General features: G+C 45.7%; 1 protein-coding gene across 1 annotated transcript in view; it reads left to right on the top strand.

The window, feature by feature from the left end:
• cpne4a (copine IVa) overlaps positions 1–21,238 on the top strand; it is a 56,935-nt gene that overhangs the window by 17,126 nt on the left and 18,571 nt on the right. Inside the window, exons 7-9 of the mRNA XM_039619904.1 lie at positions 309–398; positions 12,643–12,741; positions 20,573–20,659. Coding sequence (XP_039475838.1) covers positions 309–398; positions 12,643–12,741; positions 20,573–20,659 — 276 coding nt within the window. The remainder of the gene's footprint in view (positions 1–308; positions 399–12,642; positions 12,742–20,572; positions 20,660–21,238) is intronic.

The raw sequence follows: 21,238 nt of genomic DNA, 5'->3' as shown, positions 1-21,238 counted from the left end.
GCTCCAGCCTCTCCTCTCTAACACACAGCGAGCAGCGAGGAGGCGGAGCCACCGACACAATAAACAAAACTTTCACAGGTTAAAATCCAACAAAAGTCTTTTATTGAGTTAACCCACGAGACACAACACACGCTTCCAGGAAAAACACCAGGCTGGAAAAACGAGGATGACTCCTCTCAGCCAGCGGTTCTCCTCAGAGCTGCTGCACGTTTACACAGTTTAGGACTGCAGCAGGCGCAGCGCAGCGCGCTGAGATGCAGCGCAAGCTGTTTTTAGATCTGACCTTGCTCTGTGTTTGTGTCTCTCAGACCGTCATGAATAATCTCAATCCTGTGTGGAAAACCTTCAAAGTTTCCCTCAACTCGCTCTGCAGCGGAGACCATGAACGCAAACTGCAGGTACACACGTACACACACACACACACACACACACACACACACACACACACACACACACACACACACACACACACACTTTGACTAAAGATCACAGTCTAACACACACACATTCATACAGCTCCTTATTCCTCACATCCCCGGCCATGTCAGCATCAGACTGGGCTGTGGGAGGAACCCACTCAGGAACAAGCCGAACACAGAAACCTGCGAGTGCTGCAACGCTGAACATCGCTTCCAAAGACCTTTCACTGACAGCTTAAAAAAAATCTTTAAAGTGTTAAAACCAAACACTGTTGACAGTTTTCTCACATTTTGGTCGAAACTGCACACGATTTTGAGAAACATCAAAGTCATAACTGTTAGACGCCCTGCTGGTCACCCGCTCTGAAAGCAAACCAAAGGTCATGACCCCGACCACAAACAAAGTGACAGTCTGTCCTTTGAAGTGTTAACAGTTACATGTAAAGTCTATAAAATGAGGCAAATTGATGCTAATTAGTGTTGGGTGAGTTGGATTCTCTTCATGCCTCTGACCGTCAGAAAAGGAGGAGGAGCTTATTGACAATTTTTGGTTCACCTGCACTTTCATCTAGATAAAGAAAAAATTGAACCTCAGAGGAAGTCAAGCAGGATTGTAGGATTTCATTCTATTTCAACTATCATCACACATCACACTCTGAGATGGAAACTGACACATCAGTGCTGAGCAGCAACAGTTCCCCTAAGGCAGGATGGATGGATGGGTGGAGTGATGGATGATGGATGGATGGAGTGATGGATGGATGGACAGTGATGGATGGATGGATGGATGGATGGGTGGATAGTGATGGAGTGATGGATGGATGGATGGATGGATGGATGGATGGATGGGTGGACAGTGATGGAGTGATGGATGGATGATGGATGGATGGATGGACGATGGATGGATGGATGGGTGGACAGTGATGGAGTGATGGATGGATGGATGGATGGATGATGGATGGATGGAGTGATGGATGGATGGACAGTGATGGATGGATGGATGGATGGATGGATGGATGATGGATGGATGGATGGATGGATGGGTGGACAGTGATGGAGTGATGGATGGATGGATGGAGTGATGGATGGAGTGATGGATGGTGGATGGATGGAGTGATGGATGGATGGACAGTGATGGATGGATGGATGGATGGATGGGTGGATAGTGATGGAGTGATGGCTGGATGATGGATGGATAGATGGATGGATGGATGGATGGATGGGTGGGTGGACAGTGATGGAGTGATGGATGGATGGATGGATGATGGATGGATGGATGGATGATGGATGGATGGATGGATGGATGGATGGATGGGTGGACAGTGATGGAATGATGGATGGATGGATGGATGGATGATGGATGGATGGAGTGATGGATGGATGGACAGTGATGGATGGATGGAGTGATGGATGATGGATGGATGGAGTGATGGATCGATGGACAGTGATGGATGGATGGATGGATGGATGGATGGGTGGATAGTGATGGAGTGATGGCTGGATGATGGATGGATAGATGGATGGATGGATGATGCATGGGTGGACAGTGATGGAGTGATGGATGGAGTGATGGATGATGGAGTCATGATGGATGAATGATGGATGGATGGATGGATGGATGGGTGGATGATGGATGGGTGGATGTATGGATGGATGGATGATGGATGAATGATGGATGGATCCATTAACTCAAAGTGTCATGAACCAGAGGTTCATATGAAGTTGGGACCCAAACATAGACTCAAACACGCGATGAACTATTTACAAGAATTTATTTACAGAAATGAGACTCAAGGTTAACACAAGAATTTACACGAGGAGCACCGACACAGGGCAGGGGACCGTAGGAGATCGAGGCCAGGAACTGATTAATCACGGGGAGACACAAAGAGAGATACAGACCGGGAACTTTGCAGGTTGAGACAGTCTTGTTCCAAGGAAGGTGTCCATGAGAGTGTCATATGCAGGGAGTGAACGTGTTGAGATGTGGAGGTCCTGCTCTGGAGACTTCAGAGGGGATCCAAGGAGATATGACAGGCAGGAGGGCAGGCAGGTAATCGAGCTGATCATTGGAAGCCTTGCTGTGGGCAGACTGTAGTGGAGAAGGCAAACTGAACCAGCGCCAACAGCCCACACAGACAGGAACAGACAGTTATCATTGAGGTGGATTTTCCTTCCCATTGTTTTTCTTGACCCGACATCCTGGTAACTTCGAGACCTTGGTTCAGCTTTCACTTTATAACTTTTTTTAAGCCGTGACACACATGGAGCAAAGACTGCTGGGAGATGTTTCATCATAAAACAAGACTTTGAGTTGATGAAAGGACAAAAACGTATTTTTATAAATGTGTTTAAATGAGTCTCCATGTGGCTACAGTCAGAGCTTTTACTTACACTGCTGATTTTGTCCTCGTGCTGTGACCCTTTGCACACTCGTCACGTCCTCACAGGTTACCAGTACACACATCTCGTGTCTCTTGTGTCAGTCGATGGATGTTGTGGCTCCAGTCTAAATGCAGACATCTGATTGGCCGCAGCAGCAGGTCAAACTTCAGTCAGCAGGGAAACAAAACTTTTCATTCTTTGTTTATTTAAGTTTTATTGACAGCTGGAATTTTTGCACATTTCCAAACTAACTTTGCATCGACTGCTTCACTGAGTCTCCTGCATCTTTTCTGTTGTTTGTAACCTGAAACTACGGCTGCATTTGTCCCAGAGGTGGGAGGTTTTTACCTGACAGAGCTGAGTGACTCCAGAGGAACACATCCATCATCGCTCTTCCTGTCCTCTATTCATTATTCACCGTTTTTGACCCGAATTTCCAATCAGTCACGGGGGCCAGAGGCTGGACCCCCTGTCAGCAGCACAGAGATGAGGTTTGAGGAGGTCAGCCACCTCCAGTGAAATGATCAGCAGCAGGACAGCGGGATGTCCCGAGGTGAAATGGATCCGAGGAAATGATGAATTTTAGATTGCTGCAGACTGAGGGAGGGCTCCTCTGATCAGAGGGCAGCCTGTGCTTCCAGTTTCAGCTTATCCTGAGGATTCAGAAATGTTTCCCTGCAGAAAATATAAATGTGTTTTAATAGAAACTGTTTTATAATACAGTGTAATTCCAAAGTTTACAGTTTGTGATTTTAATTTTTTAACTTTCACGAGGATCTCAGAGTAGAGCCGCTGCTCTTCCACGCAGAAAGGAGCCCTTTGACATGCTTCAGGGTCTGAGTGAGGTGTTTCCAGGAGGAAGGAGATGTTTCAGGCATGTTCAGCTGCTCCTGAGAGGAGACGAGGTCCGGGTGTCTCCACTTTGAATGTTGGAGCTGGAACAAGATAAAAAGCAGAAAATAGATGGAATTTCTGCTAATTTGTGACATCATAATCCCAAGTGTTTTCTGATAAATTAATAACTTTAAATAATTTTTCCCCCTGAATATTTCCTCCCTCCAGTCCAGAAATCTTCCGTCTCTGCGAAACCTCCCACTGCCGCCACACTTCACACACACGGTGCAGTTTGTGGAGAGGCGCCGGCAGCAGTGGGGCGGTCGGGGAGTGAGTTATACGGATGACACAGAGAATTACAAATCAGCGAGATGTTTCCTTAAGGTGTTCCCGTCAATCACACGTAAGCAAATATTACAACTGCGCCGTTGGACATGTTGATGGTTAAGACAGGAAGAGGGAGCTGGCTCAGGTGGTACAGCGGGCTGCCCACTAATTTCACAGCTGGCAGTTTAATCTCTGTCAGCTCGGGCTGCCCGCTGGCCTTTGGGCAAGACACTGAAAGCAACCAACCAACCAGCTTGCAGTGATAGTGCCCCGTGTGCTCACTTTCATCTGGAACCAGCCAGGAGGAGAAGTGGTTTACTTTGTACACCAACACATTGTTTTCTTTCTGACCTGCAGCATTCAGCTGGATTTACTGTTTCACATTAAAAGCATGACGTGCACTCACAGCCGCTGTGACATACCTCCACATTTCTTGTACCTCTTCTGATTCAGATTAAAGTTCATCAAACTGCAGTTTAGAAAATTAAGAAATTTATAAAAAAGATTCCAAAGTAAGAAAAAAGAGACGGCTAATACAGACGAGGCGCTGAGGGTCAAATTATGGCAAAAACATTTTTAAACAGCTGAGGAGATAAAACGGAAACAAAAGTTGGCTGTTATGATTTAATGTTGTCAGTGTTTTGTTTTATGTTATGTTTAAGGATTTGTTCTCGTTTCCTGTTTTATTGTGAAGGTCTGCGTCTCATGTGAGTGTGTTCAGTTTTACATGTCTCATCCGTGTGTTTCCCTGCTGCCCAACCGTCATCTGTTTTCTGCTCGCTGTTATTCGTGTTCAGGTTTGTGTTTCTGTTCAGGGTCAGTAGTTTAATTTTCCCAGTATAGTTTAGTTCTCCGTTTACCATTTTGTCCATCTCTTTTGTTGTGTTTGCCTTAGGCTACGTTCACACTGCAGGTCTTAATGCTCAATTCCGATTTTTTGATCAAATCCGATTTTTTTGTCTGCCTGTTCACACTACAAATAAAATGCGACATCAAACGCTCTCCAGTGTGAACGCTCAAAGCGGCCCGCATGCGCAAAAGAAGATGTCACACAGAACTCGCTCTGTTTAGACCCAGAGCAAACAATATTGTTTGACTGATGGCCCTTAATATAAAGACTTCGGACTTTATGTTTCCAGATTTTTGCTTTAAGTTATTTTGTTATTTACATAATAATGTAGATGACCTAATAACGATCCTTTTTGCTGTTTTAGAGGAGCGGTGCTTCAAAGGATAGTTGCAGATTTCTGTCAGAATCTGCAGAAAATACAGTAAAAATAAAATGTTCACATTTCTCCAACGTTGTCTTCCCAACAGTTTCACCGGATGGTAGGAAATCGTTCGCGATGTCCTATCGGGCGCTTCTCCGGCGCTGATAATTGGCGTCTGTCTTGTGTCAGTGACGTAAAAGACGGATTTAATGCGACATGACCGTTCACACAGCAGTCGCTTTCTAAAACATCGGATACGTATCGGATTCAGTACCACATACGAAAGTGACCCAGATCGGATTTGAAAATATCGGATTTGTGCCGTTCACACTGTCATACCAAGATCGGATACGGGTCGCATAGGGGCGAAAAAATCGGATTTGATGCGCTTTCGCCTGCAGTGTGAACGTAGCCATAGTGGCACCAGCCATTTTTAGCCAACCTGGTTGTCCATTTTAAGATAAAGCCTCTTCTCATCCCACAATCTGGTATTCATCTTCTTTTATGTTGCGGCTATGAGCCGGGTCGTAACATGGCTTTAAATCTGATCTACTCCACAGCTCGTGTATACGCACACGAGGATTTCACTGACTGCATAAATCACAGCCTGTCTGTTGGCCTTTGCACAAACTGTAGCTCACGTTTAAGACCTCCCTCACTAACACCCTGCTTTCTTCTTATTGGCCCAATTCTGGAAGCTTACAGAGGGGCAGCAGGAAGTCTGTGTGTCTTTACTTGTTGTACACACTTGAACCAGCTGACATCAGCATAGACCTGCAACATGTTCTCACTCCCAAAGCCTAACATGTTACGCTTCCGGGCACCCAACACGTCCCTAAATGATGACCAGTGTTGGTCAAGTTACTTGAAAAAAGTAATCAGTTACTAATTACTGATTACTTCCCCCCAAAAGTAATCCCGTTACTTTACTAATTACTTATTTTCAAAAGTAATTAATTACTTAGTTACTTAGTTACTTTTTAAAAACACGATTTACAACCTGAATAGGTGATAAAGCGATAGATCTTTCAGCCCAATTCTACTTTTTCTGCATAATCCATCATACAAAATGTAATCAAATGGAAACATCTCTTTTTAAAACTTTAAACTTTAAATCTTTTAACTTTATGCATCAAGCAAAAACTTAATTATATGCAACATTCTCTGACTGTAAGAAATTTGTTTATCATTTAAACCTATTTTCTGCACATTCCAGCACATAAAATAAAATATTTTTTTGTGTTTACACTCACTCTTTCAAATAGATGCAAGTAAAACACAGCAGAAAATAAATAAAATCAAAGACTCAGCGGTCCTGTTGCTCTATTTTCACCTGTAAAGCAGGACTGGGGTAGGCGGAGGTTTGCCCTGGTGCAGGTGTGCTGCAGCGGTCAGTGGAAGAATCCGCGAGTTTCTCTGTGAATTTCACATTACGTCGTAGTGCACTCGGTGCTTGCTTGGAAGTTTAGGGGTTTTTCGCTGTAAAAAGAAGTTTTCTTCCCACGCACAACGGACACTAATGTTTTTGTCACTTTTTATGGAATCAAACTCAAAGTAAGGTCAGTACTTCCACGCTTTAAACGCTGCATGCTACACTCTGTCGCGCACTCGATATATTATGATCTGCAGACAGCTGTTGTCACGAACGTGGCACACGCTTACCTCACTGTCATGAGACTTTCTCGCAAAAAATCACGGTTTTAGTAACGCAGTGTTCCTACGTGAAAGTAACGGTAATCTAATTACCGTTTTTGCAACAGTAATCCCTTACATTACGCGTTACTTGAAAAAAGTAATCAGATTACAGTAACACGTAACAAGTAACGCGTTACTGCCCATCTCTGATGATGACTTTGGAAAAATGAGGAAACATGAGAACCGTTTGGAATCAATCTACACATGTTCATTCTTTTTACTTAAATCGCTTTGGAAAACACGATTTAACATCATTAAAGTGCTGGTTAGGGATAAAGGTTAAGGTTAGGGCTGGAATACTTGGTTGGAACGTGTATTACGGCGGGATCGTCATTCTACTGGATTTCACCCACAACCTGCCGCGTAGCATAAGGTCACCTTTCGCGTTCCTCAGGAACGCCGTGGGACTTGAAAAATCGTCGGGATGTTACGCCTCGGGAGTGAGAACGGGCTGAGCTGTGATCCTGCAGCAAGACTTGCAAAATAAAAGCAATCACACTGTTCTCAGATTGATCAAGAAAAACGGCTACGATGCCCAAACACTGATAACACAGTCGGCTATTAATACCTGGAGAGGTGAAGTGTATGTGTGAGAAACAGGAGGAGGAGCCAGTGCACTGAAGAACAGGAAGTACTCTCAGGTGTAATCCTTACAGCTGGGGAGGAGCTGAGAATAACTCGTGATATCAGCAAACAGGTAATATTAAAACTCACCTGCAGACATAAATCCCGTCCGAGTGGAGGTTTGTTATCGTTACCTGAAGGCATTTTCATCAGTGCCAGAGTGGATGTCAGGTTAAAGCTGCACATAGATGATTAGAGATGGACTTTATTAAATGGGGATCAGACAGTGGCAGGCTTAGAGCTGCTGGATATCATTTAATGGTTTCCTGAAGTGAGACAAATAAAGGTGATTAATAACTGTCATCGGCAGCTTTAGCAGACTGAAGCAGGCTGTTTGCTTCATGTTGTTCTGCTTCAGGCTGAAAACCTGCTGCTTGTAAAAGCTAATTTAGCGCCGAGGCCAGTTACTGCGCCTAAACATCCATCATGGAGGAGAAAACCTTTCAAATTAAAATACTGCTCTGATATTGTTTTATTTTCCACAGGCAAGATTGTTTCTGTGAGGTGAACACAGATGTGGGGGAGGTTTCTGTTACATGAACAGCCCCGTGTCTTATACCTGCATAAAGCTCAGTGTTGTAATTATCTGTTTACAGCTGGAGTGAAAATCCACCCGAGCTGGTACGATGCAGGGAAGAGCCACACTAGCTAACTTCCTGATAATTACATTTTAGTGCCCTTAGCCAAAAGACAGAAGAGCAGTCATCGGGTGGGAGACGTATAGCAGACAGTGGTTCAAACACACTGACACCACTGTGACACTCATGCAGTGTTTTTGCACCAACAGGGTGATTCCCAGATCTCTGTTAGCTGTGGCGTATCTCAGCATGGTGGGCTGTGTGTCTGCTGGTGAAAAGGCAAAGGCGGGCGTGTGAGGTCTAAAAACTTATCTAGATAATAGGAACAACATCTAACATTCATGTTATTAAAAATGTGAAAAATCCAGCAAACACCTCACACAGGACCGAGGAGATTTATCTGCTGTTCACTGTTCACCCATCAGAAATGTTCTCAGAGGAAGAGCAGCTGTCAGGAAGCCAGTCTTAGTGAAGAGAAATGGGAGGAAAGGCATTTTGGGGCATTTTTGGTTCAAATCATCATCAGTATGTATGGTAAATGGACCCATTCTTATATAGTGCTTCTCTGATCTACTTAAGTCCCAAAAGGTTGATTCTGTTCATCTGGACGTTTCAGTCTCAGCTGACTGCAGGTTCCAACCTTATGAACAGCACATTTGCACCACTGAATAAACTTTTTATAAGGTTGAGGAAACCTCCAGTCAGCTGAGACTGAAACGTCCAACCTTTTGGGACTTACATACCGGGATGACTGAGCATGCATCAAGATACTCTACTTAAGCACTTCCTGTTTCATGACACGTCTCATTCGCCAGTAGCATTGGAGATCTTATCAAAATTCATAGAATTACAAATGCTGAAAAGTCAGGTGTTGATCCACCACACAGTAACATCTGGAAACATCTGATTGGCAGCTTCATTTTTCGCCATGACAATGATCCAAACACACCGTCTGTGCAGTGAAAGCACAGAGTGGAGCACGATGAGTCATGGATGGGCCTCCCCAGAGCTCAGCCTCACTGAAGCAGCGTGGGATCATCCTGACAGAGAACAGAACAACAGGCAGAAACATCTAAAGAAGAAGGCTGGAGAGCTGCTGCTGAAGATCCTCACAGGAAGCAGCCTGAGAGGGTTCGGGCTGTGCTGAGGAATAAAGATGAACACTTTGAAGATTGTTAGAATTGTACAAAGACGTTTCATTAAATCGCTGCACCTGCTGCTCATTTTTCTTACAACAGACAGAGAACTGAGAGTTGGCTCAAGATTCTTGCAGTGTTGTTCATTACTGAAGGTAAAGTCTTTATAGCTGCACAATAACTTATACCCTGTATTATAACATCATGAGTCCTAACTTCAATTCAGTTCAACTTTATTTATAAAGCGCCAAATCGGAGAAAAACCCAACAATCATATGACCCCCTATGAGCTGCACTTTGGCGACAGTGGGAAGGAAAAACTCCCTTTTAACAGGAAGAAACCTCCGGCAGAACCAGGCTCAGGGAGGGGCGGGGCCATCTGCTGCGACCGGTTGGAGTGAGAGAAGGAAGACAGGATAAAGACATGCTGTGGAAGAGAGACAGAGATTAATAACAGATATGATTCGATGCAGAGAGGTCTATTAACACATAGTGAGGAAGAAACACCCAGTGCATCATGGGAACCCCCCAGCACTTCCCCCCTAACTTAATGGTAAAAACGTTTTTATTTTAGTACAGATGTGAAGATATTTGTCACACCTAGAAAGAATGAGTGATTTTACAACAAAGCAGCAGAAAATGATCCAAAATGCTGAAGAAAGAAGAAATACTAAAGATGAGTTATCTGCAAACTCAGGACGAAAACATTTAAAATCAGCAGGATGAGAAAGGAGCGAGCGAGCAGGAACAGCTCGCATTAGTGTTACGTGACACCGGCTCCCATTTATCGACGTTAAAGGTGAAGCCGCTCTCTGAGACAGGACATCACAGGTCTCAGGATTTGGGTGATGAGTCCTCTGAGCTGCTAATGTCGCTGAGTGAATGAAGCCGTGAGTGTGACAGCTCATTAAAACTCTCAGCGTGTCGCCTCTCAGGTAGATGAATAGAAAGCGCTGCGATCCCTTTTCTTCTCTTTAATCCCGGATGGCTCTGCTAATTTGTGTGAAGAGGAGGTTTTTACACAGCTGCTGCCATCTCTGCTGCTGCTGATCTTCAGTATAATGAGGAGGGAAGGACACACACACACACAAATTTACACCCAGAAATAATCAGGCTCACAGTAATGTGTGCATATAAAAGCAGATGCAGATTTACCCACACTGATCTAATTTGCTCGCACACTTGACTCCAGATGTTTGCGACCCATCCCTTCAGCAAACACGGACACGTTTTAACCAAAGTCGAGTAGTTCTTCAAAGCTTCGATGAGTGTTTGGGCTCATTATCTGCCGCAGGGCGAATCCTTCTCCGCAGAGATCAAAACAGAGGGTGGAGGACGCCTCTGAAGGATGGTCAGATTTGAGTCTCTGTGTGGGTTTGATGTGTTGTTGTATCGCCTTCCATTCACCCTCCTGTTTCTGTCACTAATCCCTAAGATTCATCAGGAAAATCAGCTTTTCCACTGTGAAACGTCCTCTGAGCACACAGGAGGGTTTGTGCTTGTTTCTGAGGATGTTCCTGATCTTCTGATGATGAAGGTGCTCATGGGTGATCTGCCCATCAACACGTTTTCATCCCAGAGAGTAGAACGGCTCCTTTGCTGCACAAGTTCTGCATTCGTGTCTGTTTAACTGGGAGTAGGTCGGTTAGTTAAACCTGCAGAAGACAACCACACGTGGTACTTTTAAAGAGCAGGGAGCTGGGCTGTTCGGACCGCCGGGGAATTCGACCTCATCGCCGACTCTGTTCGTGACGTTAATGCACAGAAACTTTGGGCCCAGCTGAGGTGCAGCTGGGCTGAGATCAGCTGAGGATCTCATCTGTGCTTTTTGTGGATGATGTTCGATTTGCTCATGTTGACTTTACACTCACACTGGTGGTCTGCAGCTGAGTGTGAAGTGCTGCGAATTAGCACCTCTAACTCTGATGGTGAAGTGCCCACTGTGGGCGTCTGGGCTCAGCCGTAGAAACACGGTGACGAGCTCAGACTAGAGGTGCCCCCACAAGAGCTGGTTGGATCAGTGAGCGATTTATCAGTCAGGAGACCGATGCCCATGGTTCGTCTTTCTTTTTTCAGGTTTAGCCTCTAAAAATCACCTGACTTAGTTGCTGTTAATTGCATTCATCAGTTTTCAGCTGGTAGCTTGAGGCACAGATGTGAACCACAGCTACAGGTTGGTTTAGCTGAAGAAGCCACTGAGGAGTCCATCAAATCCGTCAGTCTGACCTCTGACAGCATCAGCGATCTGCTTCATTCTGACGGATGACGTAGAAACATAGTTGAACCTTTTTACATGTCAGAACTTTTCTAAATCCTCAAACTTCCCGAGTGTTTCCAGGTTTACATGACGGAGCTCCCGTGTAAACCCTCTGAGTACGCACTCAGAAAACAATGACTCTGTCCTCATAAAGCTCTCATTGGTCCTCACAAAGATGGATGGGACACGCAGGAAATGGCCCACTTGTTCAGTGAAACTCCTGCATGAATATATGAAAAGATTAAACCAGCAGAGTGGAACTGGAACATGAGACTGTGTGTGTGTTTGTAAAGTCATGCAGCTCTTCCTCTCCGGCTCGCAGACTGTCAGCGCTCCTCTTCACCATCTATTTTTCATGAACCCTGTCAAACTGTCCTGGATTCAGTCCGCCGTCTCTTCTCGTTTACTTCCCGTTGCTCGTTCTGGTCCCGGTGCTGCCAGTCCGAGCTGTCCGCTCGCTCCGCTGGGAGGACTAGTCAGGTGGACGAAGCCTCCAGCTGGGCTTTTCTTTGAAGTGCGGTACAGTGTGGTTTAACTCGGGCTCGACACATCCTCATATTTATTTCATATCCTAACAGCGACGCTCTGAATTTACATATTAATGACACGAGCGTCTGTTTCCATCGCATCACTGAACCGCTGCTGCATTTGTTATATTTCGCTTTGAGTTTTAGTCAAGTTTATTTTCACAGTTTCAATGAATGTGAATGATTTTTAAAAGCTATAAATTCCAATAAATTCCTCCTCGTGGTTTCCTTCAGTCTCTGCTGCCCAGAGAGACGCAGTAGACTCGTTAATAGAAATCACAGCGTGCCGAAATAAACCAGAAACATCATAATGTGAATACAGGAAATCATATTTGATGTTGAGGCTTTGACAGACCTCCTCCTGCCATGCACCGCTCATACCTCAGCTCCGGGCTGAACCGATTCTGTGTTTCAATTTGCCGAACAAGCTGTGACCTAAAAACAACAAGAACAAAAGAACAGGTTGAGTCTGAAATGATCTCCTTCAGTTCAAGGCAAAACATCCAATTAATGAGCGAACAGAAGCTTTGTGGGTTACAGCCGTAAATAGCAGGACACAGAACAGAAAACCCAACAAAGTGATGAAGGTGGAATCCGGCCTTGGATCATTCAGATGGAATAACTGTTTCTGGTTTTTTTGTCCACTCAGTGCACCGTATGGGACTGGGACTCAAACGGGAAACACGACTACATCGGTGAGTTCGAGGCTACGTTCAAAGAGATGAGAGGCGCCATCGATGGACGGCAGGTGAGCGGCTGTCCTCTAAAACCTGAGCCGACCTGTTTGTGATTCACATTTCAACCCTCTGTCTTCTGAGAGCCGGTGTCTGAGGTGTGATGCCTTCACTGACTGTTGTAATTGCTGGGAAATGATTCTGATTCTGTTCTTTGACTGTTTACAGGAAGTCAAATATGTATGTATATTTATTTGGATTGACAATGATAATGTCAATCCAAATTGGCGACCGTGGCTCAGTTGGATTGGGAAGCTTATCTGTAACCTGGTTCGATCCCCCTGCCCTCTCTGTCCTGGTTGTTGTGTGCTTGGGCAAGACACTTTACCCTACCGCCTACTGGTGATGGCCAGAGGGGCCGATGGCGCGATATGGCAGCCTCGCCTCTGTCAGTGTGCCCCAGGGCAGCTGTGCCTCCACCAGTGTGTGAATGTGAGAGTGAATGAATAGTGGAATTGTAAAGTGCTTTGGGTGCCTTAAAAAGCGCTATATAAATGCAATCCAATATTTATTTTACCTTTTGCTTCCTTATAAAACAAGTCTCATTTCTAATTAACGATAACATGATTTGTAATCGTTCTTCCCTTATGGAGGACGGAGTTCAGGGGTCCTGAACCAGCCTGGGAGAGCAGCTCAGGTACTGGGGCTACTGGTGCCTGCCCCAATAGTGGAGAAAAAATGGTGGTCACCTGGTGATGGCACAGAGGTTTTTTTGCATCTGGTCGTTGCTGAGACTGTTTGTTTGCTCGTCTGGAGTTTCACCCTCAACTATGAGCGACGTTCAATTACAAGGTGGTCAAAAGGTGCTGCAGGCTGCCTGGTGGGAGGGAACCTGTCTCCACAGGATGATGCTCTGACTCTGGCTGACTGCAGCAGCTACATCTCTGTTTGTGGAGGAACTGCTTGACTCTGTGATTTTGCTGAATTATCACAGTTAATTGCTGTGTTATCACAAACAGATTGCATGTAACTGCCACGTTGACCCGATTCAATCACAGACTGGCTCACAGCACAATGTTGTTATATTTGAAGCTTACCCTGAATCACATCCAGACCCCTCAAATATCAGCCATCCTCACCATCAGTCACTGGAAAAGTACAAATCCTGCCTAAAGAGTCAGAGCTTAACTCCTGCTGGGAAGCATCCGGTTCTTGGATTCTTTAAGATCCGACTTTGACATGAAACATGTACCCAAACATTTCTTCAGACCACGGACACCCTGCGGTCATGTGAGCAGTATCCCTTGAGGCAGTGGCCTCTTCCAGAAGGATCATTCTTAAAGTTTGAGGAACTTGATGAGAATTTAAAGGCGATGGAGTTTGAATTCCTCAGATCTTAATCCAGTCTAAATCTGTTGGACATGCTGGAAAAACCTCACCTCGTAGCTTCCAAAACATAAAGCGTGTACTGCACAGGAGAGCTTTAGAGTACTGTGCAGTCGATATCAGGCAGGTTATTTAAATGTTTGATGCCTGACGTGTAGCCTGATCGTGTCATATTGTACCAGAAACCTGTCATGTAGTGTTCCTGCTGCTGGAGCAGCTACAGTAGATGCAGTTAATATTTCAGTGAACGTGTTGCTGTGGTTGGAGGTGGTTTGAGTCCTCTGCCCAATGCTCCTGAAGGAGAAAGCTCCCTGTGAGGCAGGTATCTGTTCACCCTGTTTCTCCTTCAGCTATTCAATCAATTTAATGGCTCAGTGAGAGTCAGACTGAGCGACACCACGGCTCACACGCTGTGACACACCATTACAGTTACACGGCGAGACACATTCACTCACAGACTCTCCGAGAGACAGCGAGGCAGCCCTGCAGGAGTCTTATATGTTTGCCGGTTTATAAGTGAATCACTGAATGTGTGAAAGCTGCGCTCTAGAATTCTGTGCATCAGCTGTTGTTCGTCTTAGGGTCGGAAAACCGGGCGGTGACAGTTTGAAGTCTGGCTGATTTCTTTCAAACTTTCCATATAAATTCCCTGTTTTTCAGCTGGTATTCATCTCCACATTTCAATAAGATTTCTAGGGAAACCTTTTGCAGTTCACAGTTTTAGTTTTGCAGCTGTGGCAGAGACCAAAGATTGCTCTAAAACAGCGTCTTCAGAAAACACAGTTAATGTCTGTGTTGCTTTAGCAATGCTCTGTTTTGATGGGGTTGCATTTTGCAGCCATCTTCCTTCAGCTGCTCCCTCACCCACAAGGGTCTTCCAGATGGATGCAACATTTTTACATCACATGCCATCCTGATGCAATCCTCTCAGGAATTTTCCAGACAGTTTCCTCAAAAATTCCTCACCATTTCCCCCAAATAACCTCAGATATCTACGTGTAGATTCCAAGCATGTTTTATAGAAAATTCTTACGAGGTTTCCATTCACAGGGAGAGTAAACCATCAGAAGATGCCAGCAGCATGTGACATATACAGACGCCCGATGCTTTTAGAGTTTTTTAAAGTCTCTTCATCCTTCGGTCAGCTTCATGAGGTCATTCCTGATAGGATGGGGTCACTCTGCACAGTGTTGTGGGGATGCCACACTAGCACATATGTCTGTGAAGGTTTTCAGTCATCCAGGTAATCATAGTCTCAGGAGCTTGGAAAGACTTATCCACCTCGACAGGACGAGACTCGGCTGTCCATCGGCATCTAAAGGTCAAAGGTCACTATTTGAGGATGTCAGTGTTCACATGTTGGACAGATGGTTTGAAAGAGGAGTGAAGAAGCATCTATGTCCACTGTGAGCGGCCATCTTTGAACAGTGGGCGGGGCTTACGACACCAACTGTCTGCCATCTATAATCCAGTTTTGAGATCCTTCCCAGACGCGTTAACGCCCACTCACACCCTGGGCCATCTGACCTCAGGAAATCACATGATAGGGCGGGGCTAGGGTTCACAGTGGGTTTACCTGAGACCTTGGCTGATTGTGACCCACACCTGTTTTCACACCTTGGCTTGTGTGATTAGGTAGAGGATCAATAGGAGGTCCATGACCCTCTCGGGGGGCACTCCCGCAGGGCTTAAATCTGGGACTCTCCACCAGTTGCTCTTAGAACTGAAGAAGCTTCTTGGATGAAACTTCTTCAAGGAGAAGTTCAGATGCTTTTCTTTCAGAGCTCAGACCACACTAGCACAGCTCCTCCTTCATGCTTCATGGTGGGAACCGGACGTGCAGATACTCCAGTTTAGAAACCGGATGACTGACTAACGGAGTAGCCTTATTATTACAGATAAAACAGGAGGAATGAGAAACAGCCTGGGGAGTGGTGACCTATAATGATGACCTCTCTTGAGCTAAACACATTTGAACTCGGCAGGTTGAAGCAGAAAAGACCCCGTTAGGTCCTGCACCTCCCGGGTTTCCAGAAAAGCACCAATTAGCAGCAAGACCACCCTTTTAAAATGCTCCTCGGGGGCTGAAGTGCCTCCGAGGTTATTTAGGCAGAGGGTGTGAAGTGATTACCCCGAGAGCTAATGAAGACGCAGCTGTCGGAGAGCAAAGCTGCTGCAGAAAGGAGACGACCGCTAATTAAAGTGCTCTCCGACTGTCCGTTAACACCGTTCTGCTTACAGATGCTTCGGTTGTGAGTTTTCTCTGGAAATTCCCTGAAGATGACAACACACGGCTGAAAGGACAGGAACAATCAGCTGCAGAGGAATCCTCAGCAGAGCCAGAGGCTCAGCTGTCTCATTATTGATGACAAAGAGCTGAACATCTTCACTGGAAGGATGTTGAGTGGCCGTACGACAAAACCACATCCTAGTTTTCATAAATCCAGCCAGCTCGGTGAGCTGTGTCTAATATTCTGTCTGTGGTCTTTGGATGACATCACATAAGGATATGACCACAGACCACACAGACAGAAAACATGAACGTGCTCACCGTCACCTCATCGGTTGGTTTGGGCGTTAGGAAATCTGATTGAAATGAGGAGATGAATACCAGCTGAAAAACAGGGAATTTATATGGAAAGTTTGAAAGAAATCAGCCAGACTTCAAACTGTCACCGCCCGGTTTTCCGACCCTAAGACGAACAACAGCTGATGCACAGAATTCTAGAGCGCAGCTTTCACACATTCAGGGATTCACTTATAAACTGGCAAACATCTAAGACTCCTGCAGGGCTGCCTCGCTGTCTCTCGGAGAGTCTGTGGGTGAATGTGTCTAAGGAAAGCACACACAATAAATACAGAGGGTAACGAGGGAATACGTAACAGGAGGGAAACACAGCTGAACCTAATGTGACACACGAGACAGGAAGGAAAGCGAATACTCCAACACAGGACACGGGACTGTCAAAGTAAAACAGGGAATACAGGGACACAGAAATCAGGTTAACTAGATGTAACAGGGAGCACAGGCGAGGCACCAACAAAACCCATGTTGGACATTTTAACAGAACTCGGTGGACATCACAGGAGCTGCACTTCTGTTGTTTTTATTGTTGGGTTACTGAATGCTGTAGTTTTATTGTCTGGTGTATAAATGCATCGCACCAAGAAGGAAAATTCCCGACTGCTGTTTGAATCGTTTCTTCATGCTGCTGTAATCCAGCACAGGAGGAGAACTTGTTCACCTCCTACAGAGAGAACAAGAAGAGCCGTGCTGTCAGTCCTACAGTGAATCCTCCACTCTCGCTCTCTCCTTTCTTCTTTTACACAAAATGTATTTATTGGCCTCTCCAAAAGTTGATTCTGTTCATCTGGACGTAGCGTTTTGTGGGAGAAACGTTTCGTCACTCATCCAAGTGACTTCTTCAGTCTCAGCTGACTGCAGGTTTCCCCAAACCTTATAAACAGTACATTTGCATATGCAGATTTACTTTCCTGGATGATTGAGAATGCATCAAGATATTTATTGGCCTCCTTCCTCAGCTGGCAGCTTCCTCCTGACCGGCGACACAGAAACAAGAACCCCCCCCCCCCCCCGCCCGAGCTGAGCTCCCGTTCTTCCATCCGTCCTCCATCCCGACACAAATAGAGTCTTAACTGCCGCGAGTGACCCGGTCTCGGCGGGTCCGAGTGATGGAGTCAGGGCGAATCCTCGGCGGTCTTGTTTGGGCAGCTGAAGGATTGTGTCCTGCTGCAGGGCCTGTGGTTAATGCTCCTGTCTGACAGGCCTCTGGATTTAAAGCTGAACCTCCCAGGAAGCTGCTTTCACTTCAGTGCAGGGACGAATCTTACAAAGAAAAATGTGTTTGTGATATTTCTGTTGAGGCTGGATTACAGCCCTCAAAGGCACTTGTATAATAATTTCTTCTGCTCGATTTGCTTCGTCCACTGTAGTCAAATACAGCCCAGGGACCCTCAACCCTGGTGACTAACCTGATACAGCATCACTGATCTGTGAGCTCACAGGCGCCATAAACACTGGAAACAAGAACAAACTCTCTGAGAATAATGGCATCAGAGAAACTGCTGAACTGCAACCAGCAGCAAAGTTCTTTATTATTATTACAGACACTGCCTTTAATAACAGTTTGGTTTGTCTGTGTATTTAATGTCAAAGAATAGTGACTCGACTCTCATTGTTATTCCCTGAAGTCCTTTATTTATCTGACAGACAAAAATAATCAGTTTATGACACTCAAAACAGTCAAATATTCACATATTATGTCTAATATTATTGTAACATTATAATAATAATATAATATTATGTTTAAAAAATCATTTTCAGTTATTTTCCCTGAAACATTTAATCAGCTGGATCAGGATATCAGAGCTGAGGTCTGTGCCGGCTTCCTTACTGAGCATCACTGGCCGAGTTACAAAACAAAGTCCTCTGCATACGATAAAATATGACGAGTCAGTCGATATTACTTCCTGAAGCAAACCAGTTCAAATGTTTTGTTATGTGTAAAATGGAAGAACTCATGGGTCAGTCTGGTTAGTATAACTAACGTGTTCGCTGAGGATGTTCATTATTTGTGGAAATGGTTCATTTTACAAGCTCACCCAACAATGATGAGCTTATTTTGAGAAAGGTGTGGACAGTGTGGGTTTGCTGGTTTAGTCTCTGATGATGTCAGAGCAGAGCCTCTGACATCACAGCGGTGCCCTGTGCTGTCCTCATGACCTTCTGCAGACGCTGGTGTGAAGTTGGAGGGGTGCGAATCACAAGTTCATCAGCAGAGTCTCTGTTAGCGTTCGCTCCCTAACTGCGTGCCCCGCCCTCGGCAGGCTCACCTGTGCTGACTGTGTCAGCTGACCTTGTGGTCTTTGAGTGTACTCACTCAGTGGCCTCATACCCACCCGAGCACAGCCACCCACCCTCTCCACCCCTGCTTATCGATCAGGGGCTGAGTACGCCTCACCATCTCCACTCCACTCTGTTTCACAGTCACATGTGGTGACACGCTGCCCTCTCACGCCGTTAGTTATCACACACGGTGATTTTAGATGGATTTCGCATCCACGTCTGTGACCGCGGCCCACATTCAAGAAGTGGAACCCTGAACTTTGAAAAAAGAAACTGTCACCGCGCCTCTAAACGTCCCTCACGAGTGTGCACGGGTTATGATGTCAGAGCGAGAGACCGGCCTCATTATTAAAAGAAACCTAACGTGTCCCCGACACTGTGTGTTTTACACAGCGAGCCAGCACTCAGCTCTGGCATCGTTAAACATCTTTAAGACGTTTCCGTGGCGCTCGGTTCGTCTCGGAGCTGATGTGTACGGCCCCGGAGAATCCTCAGGGATTTAAAGCGCTCTCCTTTAAACCAGCAAACATCACTGAGATGAGATCTCACTCTTAAAATGTTGTGTGAGAGCAGAACGAACACAAAGTCACAGTCAGCCAAAGTAAAGATATAAAATCAGGAAGAAGCTGCTGCGTCCACAGACCTTCAGCTCAGAGGCTTCAGACGTCACTTCCTCTGTTAGATTTGAGCCTGCACTGATAAACTGCCTGCATGCCCTGATCCTCAGACATCAGAGTTTGTGTGTCCACTGCAGCAGCGTGGCAGAGGTATGATAACTCCGGGAGAAAAACAGGAAGGCGACGCTGCCGCTGTCACTTTCATGTCTCCTCGGCCAAACTGTGATTGGACAAACAGACTTCCTGGTATGGACAAAAACAGCCCCACCTACAGGATGAATTTAGATTTACCCCGAGGACTAAACCCTGGAGTTATTGATCTGATACGATAACATTAATTTGAGGATGACTGATGTCTTACTGATGGTGTTTCAATGAGCTGATTATGACTAAATTATCCTCTCAGTGAGGGGCAGCTGCAGGCTTGTTTTATGAAGTCACCTGAGCAGGTGATCGGGAGCGGCGGCTGCAGGCTGTTAGCTTCCCATTAACAGACTGGCATCATCCCCACAGCTCAGACAGACAATCTCAGACACACTGATTTACCTGAGGAGGAGCAATTATCAGGGTCACCTGGAAGAAGCAGCTGCTGAGTTCACTTTTAAACCTGTCAGCGAAGATTAACTGATTGCACACCTTTCACTTAGAAAGACAGCTTCTATAGAAATCATTCGACAGGTGTGGCCGTGATCAGGTCTGGGGGTGATCTGGTCTGGATGTGATCGGGTCTGGATGTGATCGGGTCTGGGTGTGATCGGGTCTGGGTGTGATCGGGTCTGGATGTGATCGGGTCTGGGTGTGATCGGGTCTGGGTGTGATCGGGTCTGGGGGTGATCGGGTCTGGGTGTGATCGGGTCTGGGGGTGATCGGGTCTGGGGGTGATCAGGTCTGGGTGTGATCAGGTCTGGGGGTGATCAGGTCTGGGTGTGATCAGGTCTGGGTGCCGCCAGTGAGATTAAACTGAGTATATGAGAAAATCTGAGGGCAGACGAGACAGGGAGGTGACAATAACATTGAGTTTTTCCTGTGTTTCAGGTTCAGTGGCCGTGCATAAATCCCAAATACAAAGTGAAGAAGAAGAACTACAAGAACTCTGGGATTGTTATTCTGAACCAGTGCAAGGTGACTGACGTCGGCATGTTTTTTTGCTCCATAATTTATGTTTTTAAACCGTTTAAGGTGTAAAAAACGCCCCGTTTCCTTTTCCTCGCCGCCTGTCTTGTTTTTCTTGGCAGTTGATGTTGGCTTCTGCCTGACACACTGTTAGAAGAACCAATTATGTAGCGCTGAACAGCCTGACTTACCTGACATTTCCTGCCAGACAATGCTGAATGGTGTTCAGATGGAGCGAGGGGAGTCTGGGGAAATCCCGCCGCTCAGTGAAAGCCGGATAACATTTAGCCTGATGCCACTCGACACGTGAAGAGTTCCTACTTCAAAATGACTTCAGAGCCATTTGAAAAGACGGACTCAGATCGAGGCGTAGCGCAACACATGGACAAATTACTGAGCCGCTCTTAAGCTGCGAGGTAATTTACACTCGATCGATGGAAGAGGAAATGAAACTGAATACTTTAAGAAAAGGCAGGTTTAGAGGTGGGATCAACAAACCGACGGCAGGTAACAGCTTTCCATCCATCCTCACTTCAGTGCTGCCCGTCTTGTATCGACGGATATTTAAGGATAATCCAGCTGCAGACT

The sequence above is a fragment of the Oreochromis aureus genome, linkage group 11 (genome assembly GCF_013358895.1).
Source record: "Oreochromis aureus strain Israel breed Guangdong linkage group 11, ZZ_aureus, whole genome shotgun sequence".
Lineage (NCBI taxonomy): Eukaryota > Metazoa > Chordata > Actinopteri > Cichliformes > Cichlidae > Oreochromis > Oreochromis aureus.
Note: the sequence above shows the minus strand (reverse complement) of the source record. Positions and strands in the feature narration are given on the sequence as shown.